Source organism: Saccopteryx bilineata, chromosome 1 (assembly GCF_036850765.1).
Source record: "Saccopteryx bilineata isolate mSacBil1 chromosome 1, mSacBil1_pri_phased_curated, whole genome shotgun sequence".
NCBI classification, from domain to species: Eukaryota; Metazoa; Chordata; class Mammalia; order Chiroptera; family Emballonuridae; genus Saccopteryx; species Saccopteryx bilineata.
Genome location: NC_089490.1, coordinates 392,707,341 through 392,728,813, shown reverse-complemented (window position 1 = coordinate 392,728,813; position 21,473 = coordinate 392,707,341). Strand labels below are relative to the sequence as shown.

The following is a 21,473-nucleotide window of genomic DNA, read 5'->3' as shown; positions in this document are numbered from 1 at the left end:
CAGCATTAAGGCTGAGATAATAAAAAATAAATAAAAAGAACATTTGAACTGCAGGATGCCAAATTATACTGCTGGTAGAATTACTTCCCCTAGTCTAGAGCTCAGTTTCTTATCCACTTAGGCTTAAAGCTGTGGTACTAATTGAGAAAGAATGAGATACAGAGATACTAACAGCCATTCCTGATCATGGAAACATAAAGAACTGAGTAGCTCAGACACAAGGATCTAGGGAAGCCTCATTTATCCAGTCTAGGATGATGATGAGAAATACTCAACCCTAGCAGCCACAGTGTACCAACCAGTTGTATTGTGGTCCATGACATAGCACATGAAATCAACAGATTGTCCACTGGCAGGTGCTTAGGAATAAATGAAAAATATGCAGAAAATAGGGACTAAGGCATTTCTGTGAAACGTTTGCAAAGTACTCTAAAAGCTCTTGCTACAGTGGCTTGGTGAATTTTTGTGTGGTATGAAGCCATAGTAATATATTTTATTGTTTGGTATCACTTTCATATTTTGCAGTAAGCACTGTCTATAACAATAAACTAAAAAACCAGACATGAATGCTACTCAAGAAAGTTGATGATGAATGCATTTTGCACAAAATGTGTGTTGGCTTTTATCATTCATTATGGGAATTACAGTGATGTCCATGAGGACTTAAATGGGTACATCAACACTTTTTTTCAAACATGGTGCTTGCTGATAATGGCTTAAACCAGCAAGTGTGTTTACATTTCGCTCTGGGAAATGTGAGTTTTCATTCCCATCAATGTTAATTTAGCTCAACATTTCTTTCTGGCTTCTTATCCACAGAATGGTAAAAGTATGTAAGCCTTTGAAGTGCCACTTTTTAATCAACCTAAGTAATCTACAATAATATTGAGCTCATTTGTTAAAATGTTCTCAAAATTTTGAAAGCATTTATTTAAAATCAGTCAGAAATCTTTAATCGAAGCATATAATAAATGGAGCACAAAAACCTTCAGCTTTTGAAGGCTTTAGCAAGCTCCAAGGATTGAAAATAAATCTTGCAAACAGGAATTCATTGAAATGTATCTCTTCCATAGGAAGGGGGAAACTGACCCAAACAAACAATCTAAAATAATGTACAAGATGTTACTCTAAAAGTACATCATTGCAGCTTGGAATATATTGACCTAAATACAGGAAGATCATTTTTTCTAGAGTTCTTAGTTTCAATTGTATAAATTTCTCTTTTGAACTGGCATAAAACAATCAAAAAAGTTGACTGGTTTTTATCATTTAAATGTGAATACAGGGGCTAAAATATTTATACAATTCAATGTGAAAAAATTACAATTAAGGAATCCATGCCAGAAGATTCCAAGATGGCTGCAGAGTAGGTAAAAGCTACACTCACCTGTTCCTAGCCCCAAACTAGATTTACAGCAAAAATATAGAGCAATCAAGCAACCAACAAAAGACTAGCTGAACTGAAATACTATGGCCAGGGATTTACAGGAGAAGCCACATAGAGACCAGTAAGAAGAGTGGAGATGTGGAGGGCTGGCCCCTGCACCCACGTGCAGAGGCTGAAAAGCCAGGAGGATATCATAGTGCCCTCTACCCCAGGAGAGTGGAGTCTCAAACCCACATAGGGATCCCCAACCCAGAACAAAAGAGACAAGAAGAGCAGTCCACATAGCATTTGGTGGTGAAAACCCAGAGATCCAGAGGCTGCCTTCCTAAATACCAGTACTCCTGTTATCACAGAACCAGCCAGGGGAATACACAGCCTGCTCCCAACTGCTGGCAAAGCCACACTGCCTTTCTCACTTATAGCAGTGTCTTTTGGGGGCCCTATTTCTGGAGAGGCTTTCAGTGGAAACCCAGGGACTAAACTGGGTAGCTTTGAAGAAAGGATCGGTTTCCCCCAGCCCAAGCACACAGCTGTCTCTGTATAAGCCTTTTTCTGGGAACCAGATGGGCAGAAGGAGTGTGTGGTTCCCATAAAAGTCTAAAAATAGATCTTTAAAGAAGGTTAAATTAACAAGCTACTCTGGATATACATGTAAATGAATCACGTTTTGACCATCCTTGCACCATTTCTTCCTAAATCAATAGTCATTCTTTTTGGTTCTGAGCAGACAACACAGTAAGGTTTAAGTCCTTGAGTTGAGACATGATATCAGGGCTAAGGATGAATGCACTTGAAAGAAAACATCACACAAGTCCTCAGATCCAAATTTCACTCCTGGCACTAATACTGACTAACTGGGACAGTAGGACATTGAGGGCCACTTGCCAAGAGGAACAAAGTTCATTACCTACAGAAACTGCAAATGAGCTTTCAGATTAATGAGACTTAAGAGTTGTCATGAAATCCTACAAGAGTTGTGGGGTTGTTTTTTTTCCAACTATAGTTGACATACAATACTATATTAATTTCAGGACTACAGCATAGTGATTAGTTAAGACATTTTATAACTTAAAAGTGATGACCCTGATAAGCCATATGACACTATACATAGTTATATTATTGACTCTGTTCCCTGGGCTGTACTTTACATCCCTGTGACTGTTTTTATAACTGGCACATCTTACAACTGTGGAGCGCTGTGGGGAAGCAGCTGTTGGGGCTTGCCCACTGGTTCGCCAGCTGCAAGCACTTTACCCGATTAGTGCGTGAGCCCAGGGAGAGCCAGGTGTGGACAGTCCGTGTATGATTGCAGGTGCTTGCGCTGGGGGTGGAGGGCGATGGCGGAACGCCTGCCTAACACCGCGAGGGGTCGTTTCTGCTGTTTGCTGCTGGCGTGGGGAAGCGGTTTTCCCTACGGGGTTGCTCGTCCGCCCTTGGGGAGACTATTAACCAGGAAAGGCCCGCCGCTTTCCGGCCCCAGCCCCGCAGTTCCTCGGCCGTCTGCCCGCGCCCGGTGCGCACCTGCCTGGCCTCGCCACCGGCCTTACCGGGGCCTGCACCCTTCCTGGGGGAGACAGCTTGTTGAGCCTCTGAGGGAAGGCGTTCTAGTTCAAAGGGTGGCGGTTTTCAGTTTCACGAACCGCATTTTCGCACCAAGTACGTGAGAAAGGACAAAAAAGGGAAAATAAAAAGAGAAAGAACGATATTGGGACTCCCGACAGATACGTCATGGTGACGGTAACCTCTTATTACGATTGGGACAGTGCAGGCACTTGGTTCCCACAAAGCTGCGGGGAAGCCAGGGCTCTCATTCCTTGTGGGCCGATGGAGTCAAGGGGGAGAATTTGTTCTTGAGGGCAACTTGGAAATATGTAGCAAAACCTTCCAAAAATATGCATGCCCTTTTCACTCAACAATTTCACTTTTAGGAGTCTGTCTTAAGGAACGAATCCGAGATGTGTCTAGATTTGGCCCATCATTACTTATAACAGTGTCATAAGAGGAAAAGCTGAGTATGCCATAGGGGTTTATATCATTAAGTAAAATTGATGTGTGAAAAGCTGATAGCCATTGGAAATCTTATTTTTTTTTGTACGTGTACATTCTTTGAAAAATAAAGGTATGAACAAATTAAAAATAAACCTTGCGGGGTGAAAACACAACACAAGGTACAGAGATGTGTCATAGAATCGGGCACCCGAAACCTGTATAATCATGTTAACCAGGGTCCCCCCAGGAAATTCAATTAAGAAATACAAAAAAACCTTCAACGTGACCCCTTAAAGTTACCAAAGTGTTTGTATGGGTGTTCTCTCCTCTGTTGTTTGCAAAAAATATATGCAGTGGATAAAAAAGTTTAGTTGTCCTTGTTTTCCCAAAAATAGAAGTCTGGAGATTTTCAGCGGCATCTTAAACTGGCTTTGTGATCACAGCTGATCTGTGGGGAAACTTGCAATTAGAATTAGAATCTAATGATATGAACCAGGTCAACTGATAGTCTATAAATTAATAAGAATGCCTATCTAAATGTGAGCTGAAACAGTAGCCTGGCTGGGTGGCACAGTTGGTCCGAGTGTGGTTCCAATACCCCAAGGTTGTGGGTTCAATCCCCGGTCAGGACACATACAAGAATCAACCAGTGAATGCATAAATAAGTGAAACGACAAATCAATATTTCTCACTATCTTTCTCTCTTTCTTCCTCTCTAAAATCAATAAATAAAAATTTAAAAATAAAATATAAAAGTGATCTAAAACCATAAGATGCTTAAATTTTTTGTATTAGGTTATATGTACTTTAATTTTAAAACAGCAAATTTCAGTTAGCGTAAGTCATATAAAAATGTAAAATATGTCTATCTCTTCTTTAAGGGTTAAGATGTGAGGCTCAGGAGGTAGGGATGGATTGTTAATACATCACTTTTTTTAGAAGAAACACATTGTGACATTTGTTAATTAAACTTTTAAGGTTTAATGCGTTGTCAACATAGGATATATTTTCAGGAAAGCCTGTGATCTTACCAAGCTTTAAAATAGTCCAAAAGCTAGTTTTGACATTTCACCTAATGGAGATGAGAAGGTGTTTTAAGCTCATGCAAATCTAAAGAAATGGGGAAATTTGACGCATTCCATTAATTAATAGGTAATAACATAATGAGAGAGAAACATTGCTTATTTTCCTCTAAAAGGATGATTAATGCAGGTTTAAAAGGCTTTCTGGTTTTTACAAAGTTAATACTGTTTAATTATGTGAGATTAAAATTATACCATACTGCAGTTTATTTGGTGTTAATGGGGCCAATCGTCCCAACGTTTAGCCGACCTCACCCTTCTGCACTTTCTCAATATTGACTAGACAGGGCGATTTTAAATGATCAGGGTTGACGATAGTTAAGCCGTTTTTCATGTCTTTTATTGTTAGCTTTATAATCTTCTCCCTGAAAACCACTCATTTCCCTGGGGTCATCATCCCGTAGGATGAAACGGACTGAGACAACAGCGAGTATAACACCCGTGTGCCGGACATTACCCAATTACAGGACCGGTGTGATCTGAACAAAAGCTTCCTGCAGTATGTGCAAATATAATTAATGTGTGCATCCTGGCGGGGAAGTGGACAAAACAACGCTTTGCTCGGGTTGATGAAAAAGCAGGAAACCAGACCTCTGGTGACATTCTAGAAGGTAGCATGGCAGAGTGGAAAGAGTGTGGGCGGTGCAGACTAGTGTGTGTCCCCAATGACCTTCCACTTTCGTCTCCATCTCTGAACCTCATCTCTTTCATCCGTGAAACAGGCACTAACAAGGGCGCCACCACGTCTTTGCAGTGAGTCAAGGGGATAACATATGTGAAGGAAGTGATGTATGAAAGGTGTTTTAGAATGTCCGTTTCCTTCCCTCTCCCCTGCCCCCTTAGCAAAATACTGTGTTACTGTCGGGATTCTGGTGTCGGACATAGTGGATAAGCCACCAAAGGTGAAGTGTTTCATTAAAACTGGCAAACAAGCTAGAGAGAACTGTTGGTCTGGATGGATCGTCACACATAGCAGGGCAACGGTTATCAACTATCTAGACATTTTGTGTAGCGATGGATTTTTTACAGAGCCGAATGGAGGCAGGAGGAGGGGAGAACTTAGAATGCAGTTGGTAGGGTAGGCCGGCAGGCTGGAAACCCTCAGCGGGAGCTGACACTCCAGACTGGAGGCATCCTGGTGTTCTCTCCTCTGTGCTTAGACTTGCTGATGATGTCTTTGTCAGCACTGAACTCTGTGCAGCCAGTAGCAAAGCAGGAAATTCCTGGGCACTGTCTGGGAGTGGATACAATGGAAGTCCTAGCATTGTGGCTATAGTTTTGTTGAGAGCATTGTACCCAACACACTGACAAATGCCAACAAAAAACACATGCATGCACATGCATATGCGCAAACACACACACACACACACACACACACACACACACAGGCATGACTCTCCCCTGCAAAAGCGAGTTCCTCACATTTGAATCTTATCCAGAAATGTGTGTACTTGGAGGCCCAGGAACAGTTGAATATTCTAGTTTTTTGTTGTTTTTGTGGGCTATATGAGGTTTCTGTTCCTTTTTTTTTTTTTTTTTTTTTTTTTTTACAATTTTAGAAAATTAAATGTAAAGGGGTAGCATTGATCAGTTAAGAGTACCTAGGTTTCAGGTAAACATTTCTACAGCATTTGAACTGTGGATTGCATTGTGCGGCCATCTCCCAAAGTCAAATCATTTTCCGTCACTGTATACTTGTCCCTTTTTACTTCCCTTCCCCTCTATCTCCTCCCCAACCCCCTCCCCCCAGTAACCACTTCACTTTTACCTATGTCCACGGGTCTGTCTCAGTTTTACATCCCATATACATGTGGAATAGCTGGAAAGAGTGCCTTGCGAGGGTGCAGAGATAAAGTGGGTTGATAAACAATGAAAATCCATTTGTCTCTGCCTCAATTCCTCACACCCTAGGCAAAGAAAGGGATCCCCCTTTGATCTGGCTAGGACAGGATTGACCTTTTCCTCGTGTTTTAGCAACAACTCCTACTCATGGAGGTTGCTTCAAGGTCAATAATAGTCCCGGAACCAGAAATTCCCAAAGTGGCCTCCAGATCAATCTTGTGAGTCCTGAGTCTCAGCCACTCAGCCGTGGGAGGCAAAGGGTCCCTAAGTCCCTTCCTAGGACACACATGCCCACCCTAGTCCTTGCAGTCCCCTCCATCCCTCTCCCTGAGCACTCAGGCTTGTCCCGTGCTTTCTTCTCCCTTATTCCTAATTTCAGGGAAACAAAAAGTCAACATTTGCATGTGCCATTGTGAAATACTTTATTCAAGTGCGTGCTAAGTGTACACGCCAAGTTTGGAGCTACTCTCCAAGGATCCAGAAATGTATGAGAAACAGTGGCTTGCCCTCCGTCAGTGCAAGAGAATGAGACAGGGTGACAAGGAAGAGAGATTAGGTTTATCCTGGGTCCAGGGAGTAAACAAATTCAGGGCATGGCATCGACAGCCGAAACCTCCCCCAGGGACCAGGAGGTCATGTCCTCCATAGATCTGGCTTGCCATTTCCAGTTTCTGGGCAGGTGAGAAGGTAAAATTGAAAGGAGAATGACCTATACTACTGCGGCCTTCTGATGGCCAATGGAAGAGCTTTGAGGTGGGGTCATCTCAGCATTGAGATTCCTGACCCCTGGGGACAATAATGGAAGTGAAGGAAGCAAGATGTATCTCTGTATCACCTGTACTTAGGGAGTAGTGAAATTAAGGGGAGTCAGATGTGGCCGTCACTTTGAGCCTTCTGGTTCCGTCTTTGACTTGGGGTCCAATCTTCTCTGTGAACAAAGCAAAAAGAGGACGTTCAAAGATGACCTTCCGATGTTGGGTACAGGGGTGGGGGGGATAGGAGAGCAGCACCGTCTCATGGGGCAGGGGTGTGTGGTCAAGGCCCCCCAGGTGGCCCTGGGGACAGCAGGTACCATTATCTTGGCCCACCTGTGACCCATGATGATTGGGAAGCTTTGGAGAAATGGTTTCCCCTCCAAAAGAGACAAGAAAAGAAGGGGCCTTGGGTTCAAGAGGCAGACACAGACAGAAAAGCCAGGAGACTACCTCAGCAAGAAGGACCAAAGGAAGCTTCCAGAATGCAGATCCTGGAATGGAACGGAGCAGTACCCGCAGCCAGCGGCCGACTGCCTGCTGATGTCGCCTGGAGAGTTTCCTCCGATGTGACATGTCTTGTCAGGAAAAGGCGGGGTGGGGAGGACACATAAGGAGGCAGGAGCACCGTTTGAGTAGGAGAGAAAGGGTCGCTCAAGGTCGGTCGGGGATGGGCCCCACGCTGGACTGGCCACCCCCTGTCCCTCCCACCACCCCGGGCAGCAGCTGCCCAGGGTCAGGCGGTGGAGAGGGGAGGGAGACACAGGGCTGAACGCGGGGCCCCGACTCAGGGCTCCGCTACTCACCTTCCTTTGTCTTCAGGCGTGCTGGGCCAGGAGCCTCCAGTGACAGGGACATGTCCTGGCTCCGGGTCACTGATGCTGGCAGGGTCTGTGGGGGAGAAGACAGGAGCGTCAGCACCTCCCCTCACTGGCGAGGAGCCCCGAGAGCCAGAGCCCGAGGGCCCAGCCCCGCAGGGCACTGGGACTCCAGGCTGGACCGGGCTGCGACCCACCAGGCCCACAGGGGACCCCTGGGGTGTGTCCTGTCCGCAGATGCTTTCTCCGTCCCTCCCTCCCAGCCTGCTCAGGCCCACGGGGTGGGCTCCTGGGCCCTTCCCGCCCCAGGTTGGAGAGGGCGCCCCACGCCGGTCTCGGGGTGGCGGTCTCAGGGTGCGCGCCCCTCCGCTGGCAACCCCGCTTCTGGGAGACGGCCCCCCTCTCCAACTTGGCCGCAGATGAAAGAGGTCCTGACAACTCACGTTCAAGAAGAAAAGGAAGCTGATAGCGTGGGACGCGGTGCCAGCGCCCCCTCGGGAGGCGACTTCGTGGTGGGACCTGAGACAGATGGGGCATGGCGGCATCTGGCGGGAGGGGGTACTGCTCTTAACAGCGGCGGGTGTTAGCAGAGCCCCCTGAGGTCTCAGCCCCGGCAGGTCGAACCCCTCCCTCCCCGGATGCCCGGGTCTCTGCGGAGAGACAGCATCTCAGGAGGGCCAGTGGGTCCCTGCGCTCGTCGGGGGCAGAGCGGCCTGTTCTGAATAGGAGGTCTCGCCTGGGCCCCTCAAGAGTCTCAGCTTTCAGGGAGCCCCAAGTGCAGGGTCTACGTGAGACCGGTGTGTATGTTCTACCGGACCCACTGCCAACTGCCAACTGCCGGCCTCGGAACCTTGCCGGGTGCCCCCCCTCCCCGGAGCCGGGAGCCAACGGAAGCAACTGCCACGGAGCAGGGTGCCCCCGCCCCCCACGCGACTGTCCCGCCCACCGTCCTGCGCTCCTGGGGGAGGCAGTGGTTCCGGGACCTCCTAGTACCTGCCCCTCTGTGGGTGGGGGTGGGGGGACCCTCCAGCTGCACAAACAGCCCTCTCCCCTTAAGAGGCCCTGATAATTATATCGAGATATATATATATATATATATATATATATATATATATATATATATACACACACACACACACACACACACACTCAAATGTCTGTGATTATGTGGGACAGGATGGCAGCCGTCTCCCAGAAGCGGGTTTGCCAGCGAAGGGCGCACACCCTGAGATTGCCACCACCCTGAGACCGGCCTGGGGCGCCCCACCAGCGGCCTGGGAACAGGCCAGGGCAGGGGGGCCGGTCCGTGGAGTCACCCCCTCCCGCGGGCCCCAGCAGCTCCATGGGCGGAGCCCTGGTTCTCATAAAGCAACGAGAGCAAACAGGAACCATCCCCAGGGCCACGTGTCCAGGGTGGGGTGGAGAGGGACCGGGAGGCTGGTGATGCTAAGAGGGAGGAGAAGTGGTGGGAAGGGGAAAATAAGGCTGGGGGGCAGGGGGATGGAGACCTGGGGTGGGTGGCCATGTCCTCAGGCTAGTGGCAGTCAGGACCCAGGCCGCGAGGCACTGACTGATGTTTGGGAGGCGGGGAGCAGAGGGCTTAGTGGAGCATGACAGGGGATGACTGAAAGCCCCCAAGTGCCCTCCTCTCTTCTTCATTCCCTCATCCCAGCTCTCCCGGAAGCCCAACCCCAGAAATCAGGAAAAGGGCAGGGAGCTGGCCAAGGTAGGGGTGGGCAGCTGGGAAACAGGGGTTCTTTCTGATAGGGTTGTAGGTTGTTTTTAATCCTCTCTGGTGTGTGCAGAAGATGAGATAATGAGCTCCTGCTGCATGAAGTGTGTTCTCCCAGACAGGACTGACTTTTCCCCAGAGCCCGGGGGCTGTCCCAGGTGCTGATTCCTGGTCCAGGAACAACAGTTGTGCTCTCTGCAGCCTTCCCTCAAGACCATCCCCAAAAGCACTTGAAATAACTCATTGGTTTTCTTCATAAGGAGGGACCTAAAATCTGTCAGCGACATTCATCTATTTGATTTAATATTAGCTGCTTTCTACAAAATACTTCAATGGCCTTAGATTACTTTGATTTGAAACCTAAAGTAAACCTAACTGGATTATTTCATCATGTAATTAAGATGCAATTGTGACTTTGGTGATGTTGAGAGGATACTGGCTCTGAAGTAAGTTTCACACAAACTAGGGAGGGTGAAACTGGGCAGAGAATCTGGCCATTGTCATCGGAACTTGCCATCTCACGGGACTGTGTTCAGACTGGATTTTCAGCTCTTATATAAAATACACAAGTAAGGCTGAGTAATATTTTTAAACATGCAGATGAAATCCAGTTAGGCTTATGTATTGCCAGGTAAATTTTAGAGACTATAAACAGTTTTATGGCGCAGAGGTGGGATATTAGATTGCATTGTTAAGACAAGAAACTTTACTGTGAATTATGGCACTTCCTATAATTATGCTGGTAGTGGATTGATCATATGTACTGTAACTTTGTTTTGCAGGGAAAAACAATTTGAGTTAAAATCTGAGCTTTTTCATTGATTAATTATGTCATCCTGAGCAAGTTACTCAATTATTCAGAGTCTTTATTTCCTCCAAGACAAAATAATACCTCCTCTATCACAGGATCATGGTGAAAATTATATGAGATAATGTGTGTAGAATGTTTAACATTCTGATTGGCACATAGCAAATGCTTAATATATGACTACCAGTATTAGAAAGTGTTAGCAGTACCATAGTGGTTCAGCACCCCAATTCTGGGGTCAAAGAGACAATAGTTAAGATCTAAGCATCTTCTTTTTCTAGCTATAAAACCTCAAGCAAATATTTAGTATTTCTAAACCTCAGTCACTACAACTGTAGAATAAAAATAAATATTCTACTCTCATAATGTTATTGTCAAGTTGAAATGAAATAAAGCCTCTACAGTGCTTAGAATGCCACCTGACTCATGACAGGAGCTCAGTAAATTGTTGACAATAACATGTTGAGGCCTCAACCCCAATAAGGTGAGAAGAGTGAACTTTGTCAGCTCCTTTGTTCTCCCCAGTGGAGTCAACCTTTGGAAGCAAGAGAAAAAGAGTTTGGGGGAAAGTTTCAAGGTAAAGTAAGCACAAGGTTTAGAGGCCATCTTTTCTCTGAAGGGTTCCTTCTAGAGAACCCTTCTGTCTCTCTTTCCCCACTTCCTCCAGAGATCTCCTCTTTTTCTACATTACATATTATGTAGTCAAAACATTTTACAAGTGAGGATGTCAACCCTTCTGTCCCTAGGCCTTCTTAAAATGTCTGCTAGTCATAAATCTTTGCTTTTCTTCTTGTAAAATGTCTTGGGTTTAAGGAGCTTGTTGCTACCCTTTACTCTGAACCCATCCAAACTGCTGGCATCCCAAATCTCTTCTCAAACAAGATCATAAGTCCTGAAGTTTTTCCTTCTGAGAAATACTCTAGAAATTGTCTTTCTGTAAAATAAACACACTCTACCACATTAGGTAAAAATATATTTAAGTTTTCAAAAATCATTATTATGTTTCCATTTTATTATTGAGAAAATTGAGACTCTAATTTGGTTAAGCAATATTCCCAAGACCATACCAAGAATGAGATATGGCCAACTAAGTCTATCTTAACTCGAGTGGAAGAAAGAAGAAAAGACATCAACTTCAAAAAACTCCAAAATCAAACTTAATCCTCTTTTCCCATGTAAGTTGAGTATTTGCCTAATAGTCTTACAGGTGCTATGATTTTAATATTTGGGACTTGGGTTGACAGTATGTGTAGCTCTTTCTCTTAAAGAGGACAGTGTGTTGTAACAGAAAATGTACAGAATTTAGAGTTAGGAAGTCCCAGATTTGTGTTGGTTCTGTTTCTTCTTAGGTGTGTGACAAGTTAGGCAACTTCTTTAGCCTTTTTTAGCCTCATTTTGGTTGTTTATAAGAGTCAAGGATAAACCCAACTTGATGGGTTGCTGGAAGGATTCAAGCTAATACATGAAGATGGACTGGCACATATGTGGCACAAACCCAGTGTGGCTGCATCTGTAGCACTATGATCTGCCACCTGACCTCTGCTCGTGTGCACAGAACAATCTTGTACCTAAATTAGAGGGAACCCTGGGTCTGAGATGGACAGGAAATGGACTATGAAAATTTCAGAATTAGATGTTGAGAAAGATGTTTAAATTAGCCAACTTTTCTTATAAGATAAAAGTAGGAAGGACTTGATTATCTGAAAAACTACAGGGAGATATTTTTCATTCCATTCATTATAATGACGACAATATGTAGGGAGGCTACAAAACAAATTCATAGCAAAGAGTTCAGAATATGTCATCAAATTATTAGCATTCAGACCACAGATCTTCCACATATTAAACTGGGTGACTTAAAACCAATTCATTTAGACATTTAAATTCCTCATTGAGTTAAATAAATAAATACGCTAACAATACCAGCTTGAAAGTTATCCAGACCATGCTGCTGAAGTGGGATGAAGGGAGAGTCCAAAGAAATCATGTTTTATATAATATGTTAATGTCTCCCTTTTAATAGTAACCCCTGATTAGAGCTGGAGGAAACCCCCAAATCAAAATTAAAGTCGAAAATACTTAAGTGGAGAGAAAGACTTTTATCTTTTTATTAATATTATGAAATATAATTGGCAATAACATTTTATAAGTCTCAGGTGTACAACATGTTGGTTTGATACATTTGTATACAATGATATGATTATCACTAGATCATAACTAACATCTCTATTATGTCCCATAATATTTTTAGAGAGAGAGAGAGACAGGCAGGGAAAGAGATGAGAAGCCTCAATTTGTTGTTGCAGCAATTTAGTTGTTCATTGATTGCTTCTTATACATTCCTTGATTATAGAGCTCAAGCCAAGACAATGACCCCTTGTTTAAGCCAGCAATGTTGGGCTCAAGCCAGCAATCATGGACTCCTGTTGATGATCCCAGGCTCAAGCCAGTGACCCCAAAATTAAAATGGTAAGCCTATGCTCAAGGTGAGCTCTATCCACTGCAAAACCACTGGTCAGGCTTTGCCATGATTATTAAATCTTCCCTGTAGTGAGAAAAATTAAAGACTAGTGTCATGGTAACTTCGAAGTTTCTAATACAATACTGTTGATTATAATCACTATTTTGGGCATTGCACCTTCAGAACTTATATCTTCTAGTTATAAGTTTGTGGCCTTGACCAACATATCTTCATACCATGTGACTAAGCAATTTTTTACCACATGATGAATAATTAAATAATTAGAAAAAATATATATCAACATGAAATATGAAGGAATAGTCAACATAAAGAACAAATTCATCATCTTCCAACTTCTGCAATATTTTTATGAGAAAGGTTTAAATTGTCAAAAGTATGTGGAAGGGGTAAAAACTAAACCAGTGCATGACCAGGAGGTTGTTTAGTGGATAGAGCATTGAACTGGGACATGGAGGACCCATATTTGAAACCCTCAAATTGCTAGCTTGAGCCTGGGCTCATCTGGCCTGAGTGCAGGGTCACTGACTTGAGCGTGGGAACATAGACATGACCCCATGGTTGCTGGCATGAGCCCAAAAGGTTGCTGGCTTGAAGCCCAAGGTCGCTGGCTTGAGCTCAAGGTTGCTGACTTGAGCAAGGGGTCACTCACTCTGCTGTAGCCCCTGTGTCAAGGCACATATGAGAAAGCAATCAATGAACAACTAAGGTGTGACAACAAAGAACTGATGCTTCTCATCTCTTTCCATTCCTGTCTGTCTGTCCCTATCTATCCTTCTATCTGATTCTCTCTCTGTCACTGTAAAAGAAATAAATAAATAAGCCAATGTGTGTAAGATAAAGAGAGAATGAGAGAATCCAGGTTCAAAACCAGAATTAACAAGTAGAGCTGTCCAAAGATGGAGGTCACATAGCTACAGATGACTACATGAACAGTATGCAGTAGAGGAGACTCCAGCATCTGATAGGGATTAGAACAGATGCTGACTAGGTTCTTTCCAAATCTGAGACTCCATGTGTCTCTTGTCTTCACAGAAATTTCCAAATATAAACCAGAATTCATTTGAATCAGAAGCACCAGCTAATGACTCAACTCCAAAAAATATAAAAGAACATAGATGTCCAAGGAAAATCAGTCAAGTACAGAATTTCTCTAAAAAATTCAATAAATTAGTCCAAAAATATAAACTTGATTTCCACTGAGAGAGAAAGAAACTGTTCTTCAATTCTGAGATCCTTCTTTGTCTTCATTGTATTCTCATCAAACATCCACATTGAATCCATGGGCAACAATAATCTCACCACAGTGACCTACTTCATTCTCATGGGCTTTACCGACTACCCCACGCTGCAGATTCTCCTCTTCCTGGTGTTCCTGAATTTCTATCTAGTCACCATTCTGGGGAATGTGGGGATGATTATTCTCATACAACTGGATGCCCAACTCCACACCCCGATGTACTTCTTCTTGAGTCAGCTCTCCCTTCTGGATGCCTGCTACACCTCAGTCATCACCCCTCAGATCCTGGCCACACTGGCCACAGGCAAGACGGTCATCACCTATGGCCAATGTGCTGCCCAGTTCTTTTTCTTCACCATTTGTGCAGGTACAGAGTGTTTCCTGCTGGCGGTGATGGCCTATGACAGATATGTCGCTGTTAGCAACCCACTGCTCTACACTGTGGCCATGAATCCCAGAATCTGCTGGAGGTTAGTGTTGGGAGCCTACGTCTGCGGGATGTCAGGGACCATTCTGCGTACCACATGTACCTTCACCCTCTCCTTCTGTGACAACAATCAGATCGACTTCTTCTTCTGTGACCTCCCACCCCTGCTGAAGCTTGCCTGCAGTGACACAACAAACAGTGAAGTTATCATTGTCTTCTTCAGCAACTTTGTGATTTTGGCCAATGCTTTGGTCATTGTGATTTCCTACCTGCTCATCATCAAGGCCCTTTTGAGAGTGAAGACTTCAGGTGGCAGAGCCAAGTCTTTCTCCACGTGTGCTTCCCATCTCACTGCTGTGGCCCTTTTCTTTGGGACCCTCATCTTCATGTATATGCGAAGTGGCTCAGACACATCCCTGGAAGAAGACAAGGTTGTATCTGTCTTCTACACTGTAGTCATCCCCATGCTGAACCCTCTGATCTACAGCCTGAGAAACAAGGAGGTGAAAGCAGCCTTTAAAAGGGTCACTGGTAGACTCCAGGTGTTTCAGAGCATGTAGACCTGAGTGACAGGACCTGTTCTTTGGGTCAATTTTCTTCCCATATCAATATATTCTAATAGGCACCAGCACTGCATGCAGCTTGTATCCACAAACAGGACAGCAGAGAGGCGCCCTGAAGCACACAAGAAAAAACCACAAATATGGTAAAATTTGTTGGCAGTAACCCTATGGGGACTTTCTTCTTCTCCCCTCATCCCACTTCAGATTCATTCCCACACCATGAAGTCTCATGCTGCACTCTAACATCATGACTTATAGGCTCTCAGCAGCCCAAGGTGTCTTCAGGTTACCTCTACCCACCCTGTTACTCTTTGCATCCATGCTTGAATTTCTCATCCTCCTTTCTCTATTATTTTTGCTTCTACCAATATTGTCTTTTTCTCTGTGTCTAAGATAATATCAGAGATCTCTGTAAATAATGCTGTTTTTTTTTTCTCTTAAAGTATATGTGACTAATTATCTTAGTAAATAGGGAGTGTTGTATAAGACAAAACTGAGTCTCTAAATAGTGAAAGGAAGGAACTGTTTGAGGTATAGGCTTTACTGTTCAGCATTCTAGAGAACCAGGTCACCCCCTTGGAGGGTCTTCTTTCTTGCTCATGCCAGAATAATAGAATTTGCAAATTCTAAATTTGCAAACTGCCTTCTCACTTTATTACTCATTGTTTTTGTCATTTCTGCTTTAATGCTACTCTGACATTTTTAAGATTAAACTAAACTACCTTGTCTTTGGGGATGTCTGCTCTATAGCCAATGCCCTAGTTTCTGAGGAAGGTGGTACATCCTCTATAAGGAATAGGGTGTCTCAGTTGAGCTGAATATTCTCATTGCCTGGGCAGGTCTGATTTCTTAATGACAGTAGTCCAGTTCCTTCTTTATGCTCCAAATTTAGGCTGATAGACTATTCTTCTGAGAAAAAAAATAGGTTTGGATAGAGGCTTTTCTATAGAGAGAGAATATACCCACTAGCCAACACAAGGCTGTTGGTCATGTTGGTTCTGAGTTAATAAGTGGTGTCTGATTTTGACAATGATTTGGGGCAGCTTGAGCCAGCCCTACCAGTACCATGTCTGGGTGAGTACTTCTTTCCTGGAACTATGACATCACTTCTTTGTCTGTGCCCTACTCAAGTATGAGCTCTTTGAAGTTGGCAACTGGATCTGATTCATATTAGTACCTCGGGGGATTATGATCTGGCATGTAGCTGTTGTTCATAAAACATTTATTGAATGGATGTGAACTGTGACATTTCTAGAGCTACAAAGCTGAGACTATAAGAATTGGTCTCTCAGTGCTGAATACATCAAAAGGCTTTATTTTTCCTGTCTCTGGGGCACCTAATGCAGGAGAGATGGTTGCAACCCCAGTTTCATGAGGGCCATGGGGCTGGAGAAGAAGGTGTTAATGAGGAAGGGGTGACTCTGTAAGGGGATGGTCTCAGGTCTAACACCCCCCTTCCCCCGTGGTGCTGGAGTGGGACCTCCAAGCAGTCTCTAACTGTGGGAACTGAACTGATTTCATGCACTTTAACTTCCTTCAATTAAAGAAACTAAGGTCTAGCCAAAGTGACTTAGTTTTATACTTTTGTAAGACATTTTACATACGTAAAAAACTAGAACATGCAATATTCTGTTGGCCAAGTGTCCTGATGTCTGACTCAGAAAATCTGGTCACAGTAACCCAATGTCCCAATTTGGAACCTTGACACTGGTTTATTCTACCTTGAGTCCTTCTGTAGTAGACCCTTGGGGAGCCTTGTGAGCGCCTGGATATATGGTTATCTGGGTTCATGCTTGCCTTCATATCCAGAGTGTGAGCCTTTCTGAGGACAGGGCCTCATTATGATGCAAGACATGCAGCTGTAGCACAATGCTCTTTACCATGAGAAGAATGTCCAGTAAGAATTTAGAAGTAATAAGCAGCATTTATATTTAGGTGAGGTTTTCTCTTCCTCGATTCTGTACTTCCACCCCTGGAGTCAAGCTGCCTGGCTTTGAATCTCAAACTACTACTTATTTGCTGTGTGAGTTGGGCAGGTAACATTTCCTCTTTGAGCCTCAATTTCATTATCTGTAAAATGGGAATGATAATAGTATCTACCTCACAAATTTGTAGTAGGATTAAATGAGATCATAAAAATGAAGATATAATAATGGGACATACTGATATAGCACTTACAATAAGTTAGCCCTTTCTCTAAATGTTTTACATGGATTAACTCATTTAATCTTCATAAGAATTTTGATACATTCAGAGTTCCTATCATTCTTCAATTGATTGTACTGTTACCTATCTGGGAGAGATACTCCCTTAGTTACATTGCAGCCCTGAGGATACACCTGGCCCACTTCCAAGGTCTCCTCAGCATCACAGTTCCATGGATCAGTTGTCAAGAGGTTAACTTCAGTCAGTTTAGTTTATTTTCCTCACGATCAGCCTTGGAGGCCACACTCTCCTAGGTCTAGAGCCCTGCCACACTGAACTCAGAGCTTGTGCAGCATCTCTTCAACACTGGAGACCCCACCCTCAGTGCTAAAATTTTATTTTGCTAAAGTTCAAGAGAACTCCAAGTGCATTACAATCACAAAGAAATAAAAATATGGCCCTGGTAGGTTGGCTCAGTGGTATAATGATGGCCCAGCATGTTGATGGCCCAGGTTTGATTCCCAGTCAGGCACACAGAAGCAGCTCCCATCTGCTTCCCCACCCCTCCCCCCTCACTTCTCTCTCTCTATCTCTCTCTCCTCCTCCCCTCCTGCAGCCCAGGCTTGATTAGAGCAAGTTGGCCCCTGGTGCTGAGGATGGCTCCATGGCCTCCATCCACCTCAGGCACTAAAAAATGGCTATAGTTGCGATGGAACAAGGGCTAATGGGCTTGCTTTGTGGATCTCTATCAGGGCACATGCAGGAGTCTGTCTGCTTCCCCTACTCGAAGAAAGAAAAAGAAAGAAAGAAAGAAAGAAAGAAAGAAAGAAAGAAAGAAAGAAAGAAAGAAAAGAAGGAGGGAGGGAGGGAGGGAGGGAGGGAGGGAGGGAGGGAGGGAGGGAGGGAAAGATATAAAAATGCTTGAGTATCTGGCAATAGTCCTTGCTTTTCCCAACTCTAGTTTTATAAAACCCAAGAGTTCTTAAAATGAAAGGATCTGTTAGAGACCCTTTTTGTTACACACAAATCCCAGGATGTGCACAGCACTGGGAACTGGATATAGATGGGCTGGGAAGCAGGAAAGCTAGAAATTATAAAGGGCACTGACTTGAAAGTCAGTAAACCTGAATTTGATCTTAATAACACTATTTATTAATTATGAGATCTTGACAAAATAAGTAGTTCCTTTTAAGCTTCACATTCCTCATCCATAACATGAAAGTAACAAAGGTTAATGATTATATATCTACCTCTTAGAGTCATTGTAGACATTAACAATGGAATAACTGGTGTGTGGTGTGTAACAAATGATCGTGTGTGTGTGTGTGTGTGTGTGTGTGTGGTTATTGCTACAAACTAATGATCTGGAAGAAGGAGTAACTTTTGAGAAATATGATTTCCCAAGTCTTCTGTACAACTTTTCTCAGTCTAGAACCAGAGCCACCAAATACTGAAGCAAAATAGCTTGTCTGCATATACCAGGTGGGACAGCTTCCTTACAGCGGGCTGGGGAAGGTCTGTGATGGCAGACCCCTGCACTGAGTAAGCTGGGGAACCTGTAGGAGAAAAAGAGAAGTGAGATAAGGAGATAGAGATAAGATTGTGTATCATTCATGGATTCAACAACTAAGATAAATTAAATGGATCCTTAAAATCTAACTGGAGGGAAAGACATGAGCTCAAACAATCTGACGTAGTGCTCAGTGATGATGTGACGACGGGGAGAACCCTAGAACTCACACAGAGCAGGAAACAAGAACTCAATCCTAGCTCAAGAAGCAGAAATCAAAGAAGACTTTAGGGTGGAACTCAATAGACAAGCTGTGTTTTGTTTAGTCTTTACGCTTCTCTATGAAAAGTCCTCTCTTTATTCCATGATGGTTTCTTACTTTAGTACTCATCTGACCGCAGCATCAACCTGTCATTGTACCATTACCAATTTAGATTAAAAAAAAAAAAAACTTAACACATCTTATGGGCGCTCACTTGGCTTGCTCACCAAGAATAAATCAGTGCTCACACTCTGCACTGACTTAACCACTGACCCCTCCAAAAGCTTCAAATTGTTTCTTAGGTCAGGAGTGCTGGAGAGCCTTCAGGGCACATAGATTCACCTAAGACTTGGATGTAACCCATCCCTGATACTGAATTTTGCTATTTTACTTTATGTACATATCCTTTAAATAGCAAATAAATGACTTTTGCTTTATGTCCAACTTGAAAGTATCAATAATAGTGAAATTTTTATCCAAATTAAAAGTACCTATAATAGTTGAAATCTTTACTCCAACAACCTTGTGTCAGGACAGCTCAATCCTCCCCTTTTTGCCTTTGAGAAGGCAAAACACAGACAGCACACTCCAACAAGAATGTGGTAAAGGAGCTCTTTCCAAACAAATAGGTGACATTAAGGGTGAGGCTCCCAGAGGATAGCTACAGTGAGAAGCTGCGTCCATCTGCAGGGGAGGACCCGGGAGGAGGACCTTCTGGCCGGAACTGAGGTCTACAGATGAAGGCAGCACTGCCAACCCTGGCTGAGCTGAGACGAGTCTGGGGGCATGCGTACCTGACATCACTCCCCTCCCACTGCAGTTTTCCATCAGAAAGAGGAAGGAAGGCCGCCCTTCGCTGCAATCCCTCCAAGTCAGCCAATTGGGGCCCAGAGGGTACAGATGGCAGGGGAGTTTCTAGATAGCAATGGAGAACACAGCACACCCTCCTTAACTAGGGTAATTTAAACTTCCCCATTTACTCTGCTTGCTGATGTGTTTAACATTATTCCACCCTCTTATATAATTTTCTATTTGTCATGCACCGTCATACTTTGAATAACTTCTTAAGGACATGAATTGGCTTCTCAAGCCTGAGCCCACAGGCTTTGGTAGGACTTGAACATTGAATATATCAAAAGCCCATGAGATAATGATTAAAAGCAAAATACAGACAGACACAGAAGGGCAAATACTACATGCTAGTACTTAGATGATGAATCTAAAATAAACTTACAGAGGCAGAACAGAATGGTGGTTGCCAAGGGCTGGGGGAGGGGAAACCAGAAGGGATTTTCAAGGGGCAGAAAGTTTGTTATATATAATGACTAAGTCTTGTGTACAGCCTAGTGTCCATAGTTGACCATAGTGGGCTGCATCCTTCAAAATTAGGTAAGAGAGTTAATTTTTATGTAAGTGGCCTTATCATGCACAAAAAGCAATAAAATAAATAAGGCAGGAGGAAACTTTAGGACATGATGAATAGGTTTATGGAATAGACTGTGGTGATGGTTTTACCATGTATATTTACCTCCAACCTCATCGGGTTGTGTATATTAATGATATACAGTATGTCAAAAATGCTATTAATAATAAAGGCAGAGAGGAGAGGAATAAGGTCAAGTCTCCAGGAAGCTGGTGAGAGCATTTGGGACTGCCAAACAGAGTGGGCGGTGGAATGTTTTGGCAAAATTTATAGCCCCACTTTTCCCCCAGATTTAACATAGATCTCAGCACCCCCAGTTCTCCAGCCATTTCCAGTTCCCATCCTTCCTCTGTATAGTGCCTAGGGTCCTGGCCAAGCTCTTGAGTCACTTTAACTGGACCTGGGTGGGCCTGGTGGGTTCTGACGGTGGCAACTTTGAGTGGCTGGATGAGCAGCTGCAGGTAGAAATCGGGCGCACGGCAGCAGTGTGGCCTTCTCGAGGAAGACTAGCTGCCAGGTGACAGCATCAACATCATGACCAGCATCATCGCCTCCAGCCCTGCTGCCGCAGTCGTCATCTGTGACTGTTACCACTACCACTTCAAGTTCTTGTCTTAGGTCCTTTGGGAGAACAAAGTGACCAGGAGGACATGGATTTTCTCCACCTCCTTCTATGCCTTGTTGCTGGGCCCAAGGTCCTGGACTTGCTGAATGGCAGCCTGAACTTTACCATACACTCCGGAATAATGTGCGGTTTCAAGGACTTCCTGTTGGCTCTGTGACCCGCCAGTACCCAGCCAACATTCTGGTGAGGAAGCTGTGGGCGGAGCTTCATGGATGCAGATGGTCTGGATTTGGAGCTTCCACCCAGAGTGCCAGAGAAGGGGCTCAGGCGTGCACAGGGCTTGAGAACATGACAGCTGTCCAACCTGCCTGCTTCCCAACTTCCTGATCTGACAGCCACTTACCAAGCCCACCTGGCAGCCACAGCCCTGGCAGCCACCTATCAGAACC

The 21,473-nt window shown here is 44.2% G+C and overlaps 1 protein-coding gene across 1 annotated transcript; it reads left to right on the top strand.

Annotated features, from left to right (window-relative positions):
- The first annotated feature begins 14,171 nt into the window (after nucleotides 1–14,171).
- Nucleotides 14,172–15,116, top strand: LOC136320834 (olfactory receptor 9I1-like). Its single transcript, XM_066253980.1, has one exon. It carries the CDS (start codon nucleotides 14,172–14,174, stop codon nucleotides 15,114–15,116), a length of 945 nt encoding a protein of 314 aa, XP_066110077.1.
- Nucleotides 15,117–21,473: the final 6,357 nt, after the last annotated feature.

Coding starts and splice junctions, on each gene's coding strand:
- LOC136320834 (XM_066253980.1), top strand. CDS start 14,172: ATGGGCAACAATAATCTCACCACAGTGACCTACTTCATTCTCATGGGC.